Below are 6,328 nucleotides of genomic sequence, written 5' to 3'. Positions count from 1 at the left end.
GACCTGGGACCCGTGGTGGGGCCGGTGGGGGGCCAGGCCCAGCCTGTGCTCAAGGCCCCGCCCGTGGCGGCACCTCCCCACGCAGGGGCCTTGGCTGCCCAGAGCCAGCCTCGAGGGCCTCGGGCCCAGCAGGCGACCATGGGCAGGGCTCCTTCCCCACCCGCCACCGTGAGAGCGTCCAGGCTGCGATCACCAGCCCGTCCCGTGTCCGCCTGCAGACAAGGGCCAGGCTCCTTGTACGGGGTGGCGGCAGCACCCTCAGAGCCCCCAGTTCCGGCTCATTCCAGGCAGGGCTGAGGCTGCTGCCCTGGGCCTCACGGGACCCACCTGGGCCAGACCTCACCTGGCGGGGGCTGGGCGGGGCCGCTCCCGAGCCTGTGCTTCCCCTTCCTCCAAGACCTGCTGGGGGGGGGGATGGGACGACTTCTGCATTTTGTGAGGCAGGGCTGCGTGTCACTCCATGAGAAAGTGTGTTGTGGCAAAAAGCCAGGCAGGAAGTGCCCCGGGAGTGCCCCTGCATCCTCGGCGGGGGGGAGGTTTCAGGAGGGGCCTGCCTCGGAGGGGAGGGCACGACCCCTCCACCTGCTGCACCTGCCTTGGCACAGGCTGGGGGCGGGTGACGGGGGGATGGGGAGGCCAGGGGTCCCTGGGCTCCTTGAGCCCCGGGTGCCTGCTCCCTGTCCACCTAGCAGAGCCAGGGGTGAGACTTGGGTTCCAGAACAGCTGGGCTGGTGGGTGGTGGGCAGATCTGGGGAGAGGCGCCCCTGCCCTCCGAACCCTCGCCCCACTGTCAGGAGCAGGCGGGGTGCTTTGCAGGGCACTGAACTCCCCACCGGGGGCCAACAGCTGGAGGCAGGGACGGTCACTGCCAGTCACCTGGCCCTCGACCACCCTGAGCCCGCCGGCCCCTCGTGGGGCTCTATGAGGGTCCACAGGGCATGGGGACGGGGGACGGAAGGCCTTGCCAGGAGCAGTGGGACTTGGAGCACAGGGCCCCGGGATCCCAGCAGCCTCCCTGCAGCTGGCTCTGGGGGCCGAGGCTCTCTGGTCAGCGTGCCTGGCATCTCTCCATGAGACGTGGAGGGTGGTGGTGGCCCAAGGGTGGCTTGGCAAAGTCTCAGTGGAGGCAGGGGCCAGCTGAGGAGCCCCAGGTCCTGCACCCCTGTGTACCTCACCTGCACACCTCACCTGTGCACACACCCAGGACTCTGTTCCTGTACATCTCGGGCCTCCAGGCCATCTGAGGGGGTGCTTGGGCATGAATTCTCAGGACCCAGAAGGCAGTATGATCGTGTGGGAGCAGCAACCTTGCAGATGCTGGGGGCCGTAACTAACTCCCCCGGTGCCAGCATAGCTGCAATCGCCACCCTCTGGCAGGAGCAGAGATGAGGGCCTGGGGGGTCACATCCACCTGAGGAAGGAGGCTTCAGAAACCAGGGCTGTGCTTAGAGGCATGAGGCCAGCGGCAGGCCAAGGGGTGCTGAAGCAGAGGAGGCAGAGGAGCGGGCCGGAACCAGACTTCCTGCCAGTGCAAGGATTCTCTTTTAGAGAGAGTGTGACCAGACCCGCCCACGATGCCAAGGACCCCCTTGGCGGAGAGGGTGCCTGCCAGGCTAGGTGGGGGCTTAGTCCTCCGGGACCGTCCACGGGTCAGAGAGCAGTGTCCAGTGTCCTGTGCAGGCCCTGGGGATCGTGGGCTGCAGCCCACCCAGAGCTTTGCCCAGGCAGTCTGGGCCTGTCCACCCCCCACCCCCCCCCCTGCCGCTCTGTGCCCCCGGCTGCATCTCCCGTTCATCTCAGGGGCCCTCAGCCGAGCTCTCCCACACAGTCCCACGTTCGGGAGGTAACGCCACTCACTATGAGCAGCCCTCACCCACCTGTGCCCTCTGCAAGGAGCCACCTCTCTGCTGCCACTTCATACATGGCCACAGCGCACAACAGTGCCTTCACGGTGGGCCAGTCTGTCACGTGCACCCCTGTGCACCTCACCTGCACCCCTCATTTATGCATGCACACCTGTCGACCTCACCTGTGTACCGTGTACACCTGGCCGCCTCACCTGTGCACCACGCACACCCGCACACCTCACCTGTACATGCACACCTGCCCCCCCACTTGGGCACGCAGACCTGTGCATCCCACTGCGCACGTCACTGCCATCCTCACCACCGGCCCCAGCTGACCAGGGGAGACAGTGTTGATCACAGACCACGTGCCCGCTCTGCACAGGTGGATTACGAGCTCGCAGCCAAAGGCTTTGCGGTCCTGCTTGGCTGAGGCCTTCAAAGGCCAGCAGGCAAGGCACCCACTGCTGCCAGCGCAAGCCTGAGAATCTCTGTGGCCCCGGAGTCCCCCCACTGGAAGGCCTGCCCTCCCCACCGTCCTGGGAGAGCCTGTGGTTTCATCTCCAGCCCTCTCAAGGAACAAATGGTAGAGGCAGCAATGGGAACCCCATGGGGCAGCCTCGAGCCTCGGAAACTTCGTGACTTGGTGTGGTCACCACCTGGCCCCAAGCCCACCTCAGCTCCTGCAACTAACACCCAAATGCACCTGCAGAGGCCACGCTCACTCCCCCTCGCCAAGCCCGTGACACCACGAATGGTTGGCTTTGCCACCTGTGTGCACCCAGACCCCAATCTTCCTTGGAAGGACCACGTGGTCCAAGGCACCACCTGTCCCTGGGCACACTCCGTCCCAGCCTGGGCAGAGCCAAAGAGACACACTTTTCCTGATGCTTCTGTGAGTCTCACCTGGATGAAGCTGCCGCCAGGAAGGTGGGTGCTAGCCCACAGACACCAGAACCAACTCCCAACAACACTGACTGAGCCCCTAGATCAAGCTGTGCTTGAAGCCCAGACCCAGTTATTCGAGCTGATTCATTTCCAGTTTTGCTCATGCCCAGTTAACTTGAATCTTCACCAACTTCAGAGATGTGGTTATGTCAGTCCAGCCTACGCCGACCTCTGGAGTGAGGGCACGCACCATCTTGCTATAAATTGCTAAGATGCTTCTGCTGGAGGAAACAGAGACTCCGGGCGATTCTGCTGGTGTTCCGGGGAGGCATGGATGGAGGGGGTGTCCCTGGTGCCAGCAGGCCTGGGTGCCACGGGCCCCCTCACTGGTCCGCTCGCTCGTGCTTTCCTGTTCTCTCCCCCACACACGCAGGATCATTAGGAAAGGAGGACGTCGCTGTCCGGGCAGACGAGGGCTGAGTCCGGGGCCACATCCAGCCGGGCGTTGGGTGGGGCAGGCTGTGGAGGCGAGCCTGCCCCGGGGAGGACAGGGCAGACGCCGGGCTGGGCCCTGGCCTGGCTTCAGGGAGGCACTGGCCCCTCGCCGCTGCAGACGTGAAGCGTGCTCAGGGGGACAGAGCTGCCCTCCGCCCGCCAGGACTTCTCACAGAGCCCCCCGGGGGGGGTGGTCACCTCGTCCCTGAGGCCTGGGGGAGGGCTCCTCCTCCGAACTCCACCTGGATTGCCAGGCTGTCACCTTCTTTTTTACTGAGGTCAGATTCGCAAATACATCTTTTTTTTTTAAATTTTGGAGCCAGGGCCTCGCGGCATCACCCAGGCTGGAGTGCAGTGATGAGATCGTAGCTCACTGCAGCCTCCAACGACTGGGCTCAAGGGATCCTCCTGCCCCAGCCTCCTAGTCGCTGGGACTACAGGCACGCCACTCTACCAGGCCAGTTTTTTTAAGAGCTGAGGTGATTTGCCACTTAAAGCAAGTAACTCAGGGAGCTCTCATTTAGTTCACAAGCAGGGCTGTGCAACCACCACCTCTGTCTGGTTCCAGAACGCTTCCGTCACTCCAGAAGGGGCCCCCTGTTTGCTAGCCGTGGCTCTCCATGCTCGCTGGGTCCGGCACCCACAGGTGTGCGTCCTGTCTGGGGATGCACCCTGTGCTGGACATTGCACACAAGTGAGTTGCAAACGCGCAGACCTCGAGTCTGGCTTCCCTTCTGAGCAGGACGGCATCAGTGTCGCTCATGTAGACGTGTGTCGGTGTGTCCCCTTTTCACGCCGAGTGACGGCCCACCATGCCAGCGGACCTCACTGTGAGTGTCTGGGCTTGTCCCAGCTCTGGGCTGTGAGCAGGGCTTCTGGGGCGACTGTGCTTGGGACCTGCTTGAGGCCGCTTTCACTCTCTTGGGCACGTACCTGGACACAGAATGGCTGGTCACACGGCTCTGTGTCCAGCCCTTTGGGGTCGCCTCTCCTACACGAGGGTGTGCACACAGCCCCAGCCAGCAGCAGACACAGGGCTGGCACTGACATTCAAGGCTTTGGTGGGGCGGCACCCACTTTCTCCCCATGAGGGGCTTGGCACAGCCTCAACAGGCAGCATCATGCTGGGCATCCCGCCCTCCCGACACCCTCTGCCAATGGGGCTGACCTTCAAAACCAGGCCCTGTCACTTTGTTTCCCTCAGTTTCCCTTTCCGTCAGCATGGCAGAGAAAAGGACACTTACAAAGCTTGAGCTTGCTGACGCCCCGCATGGGAAGGCCAGTGCTCAGCTGAGAGCCACCTGCCCTGGCCTGGCACTAGCATGCGCCTGGCCATGGCGGGGACAGTGGTGGCCAGGTCCCCACTGCACGGGTCCTGCCCGCTTCCGGCCTGCAAGTTCCAAGGCTGGTGGCCAACGGTTTATCCACGGGCATCGCCTGCTAAGACCTCGAGGCGGAGTCCCAGCAGGTCCCCAACAAAGGCCTGAGTGGGCGCGAAGGGCTCCCCTGGAACAGGCCTGCAGACAGCAGGGGCCTGGCCTCAAGAGCTTGGGGTCTACTGTCCAGTCCAGCAGAGGTTGCAGAAGGAGGCCCTGGAGCCCGTGCTCTGGAAAGATCTCCACGGAGCCATGGGCCACACCTGGCCCCGCAGAGTTGCTGGCGCCAGGGAGAACCACTCCAGCCCCCATCCCAAAGCCCATCGTGCACGGAACAGCCCTCAGGGAGGAGCCCGGCCCCATCCAGGCAGGAGGCTCAACTTCCAAGCACCCAGGGCTTAGACAATGTCCAGGTGGGCGCTCTGGGAGGTGTGGCCCCAGGCCTCGACCGCTGACGAGCCATGGGGGGACTGAGGCCAGGGTGGGCGGCTGGCCTCCCAGGACCCCTCATGGCGCTGCCCTCAGGACCAGATGCCACCGCCACAGGCCCTCTCCACCCACACAGCGCCGGATGCCTCTGCTGACCCGAGGGGCCCAAAGGTGCCCGATAGCCCGGGGAGGGGTAGGGCCGCTGGCCTGACTGCCACAGTGGGCCGTCTCGTCTCCCTCCGCAGCCCTGGGTGGCCCTGCCCACTCCCTCCTGAGCAGGGTCCTGCAGGCCACCCAGAGCCGAAGAGTCTCCCTGGCCAGCGGCAGCCCTGTGGACCCACACACCCAGCCAGGTCAGGGCCGCGCTCTGAACAGCCGGGGACTCAGAGCCCCGCCGCCACCAGCCTGGGGTCAGAGCCAGGACTCGGCGTGTTCAAGCCAACAGGCCAATGGCCCGGGTTCGGGATGGTTTGGCCCCATGGGAGTGAGGGAGAGACAGAGAGAGGCAGAAAGAGAGAGTGAGACAGAGACAGACAGAGAGACAGGTGGGGGAAGAGGCGGAGAGTGGCCCGGCCGCTCTCCCTGGGTCCTACCTGCTGAGTATGGCTCCTGCTTCTCAGGGTGGATGAACTCCTGCCGCTCGTACTTGGCCCGGATCCACTGCTCTCGCAGGAGTCTGCGGGGGGCAGAGGAGAGGCTGGACGTCGGCTGCCACCCGCCTGGCCCATGCTGGTCCCCGGGCAGGAGTTCCAGGGCCCCAGCCGACGCGGGAGACCCCAGAGAACTGCTGGGTCCAGCATGAGGGGGGTCTGTCCACCGCCTCAGGGGCAGGGCTGGGGGACCACCAGCCTCGATTGTGAAAAGGGTTCGCTAGTCAGTTTCACCTTGTGATTCCGCCTTGAAAAACACACTGAAATGCATTTCATATCCCACACACTCCAGTGGTTCATGGACGTGCCACCCTAACTCCAGAGCATGTGTCACCCACAGGGACCCGTGAACCGTCCCTGTGGCCATCCCCACCCCATGCCTGGCCCTGCTAGGGCCAAGCCTCTCTGCAGACAGTGACGAGGATGCCCCCAGCCCAGGCCCCCCCCCGGGGCCTCCAGCGAGGACTCGCCAGGGAGGCCTGGGAGCACGTTGGTCCCCAGGAAGCTCCGTCAGTCCCGAGTGGGCTGAGCCCCTGGACCTGACAGAGTCCCAGGACCCCCGCCAGGAGCCAGGGCCGGGGCCCACGCAGGCCTCGAGACGCCCCCTCGCAGGGAGGCGGTGGGTGCCATGAGGCAGGGCAGCGGT

The 6,328-nt window shown here is 64.6% G+C and overlaps 1 protein-coding gene across 1 annotated transcript in view; it reads right to left on the bottom strand.

Annotated features, from left to right (window-relative positions):
- The window catches only part of ADAP1 (ArfGAP with dual PH domains 1), a gene marked incomplete at its 3' end in the record, with an annotated part of 47,344 nt that overhangs the window by 5,977 nt on the left and 35,039 nt on the right, over window positions 1-6,328 (bottom strand). The window contains exon 4 of the mRNA XM_021710048.1: window positions 5,626-5,708. Within this exon, the coding sequence (XP_021565723.1) occupies window positions 5,626-5,708 (83 nt within the window). The remainder of the gene's footprint in view (window positions 1-5,625; window positions 5,709-6,328) is intronic.

Source organism: Carlito syrichta, unplaced genomic scaffold, assembly GCF_000164805.1.
Source record: "Carlito syrichta isolate Samal-C Ts95f unplaced genomic scaffold, Tarsius_syrichta-2.0.1 Scaffold287970, whole genome shotgun sequence".
Taxonomy (NCBI): Eukaryota; Metazoa; Chordata; class Mammalia; order Primates; family Tarsiidae; genus Carlito; species Carlito syrichta.
Note: the sequence above shows the minus strand (reverse complement) of the source record. Positions and strands in the feature narration are given on the sequence as shown.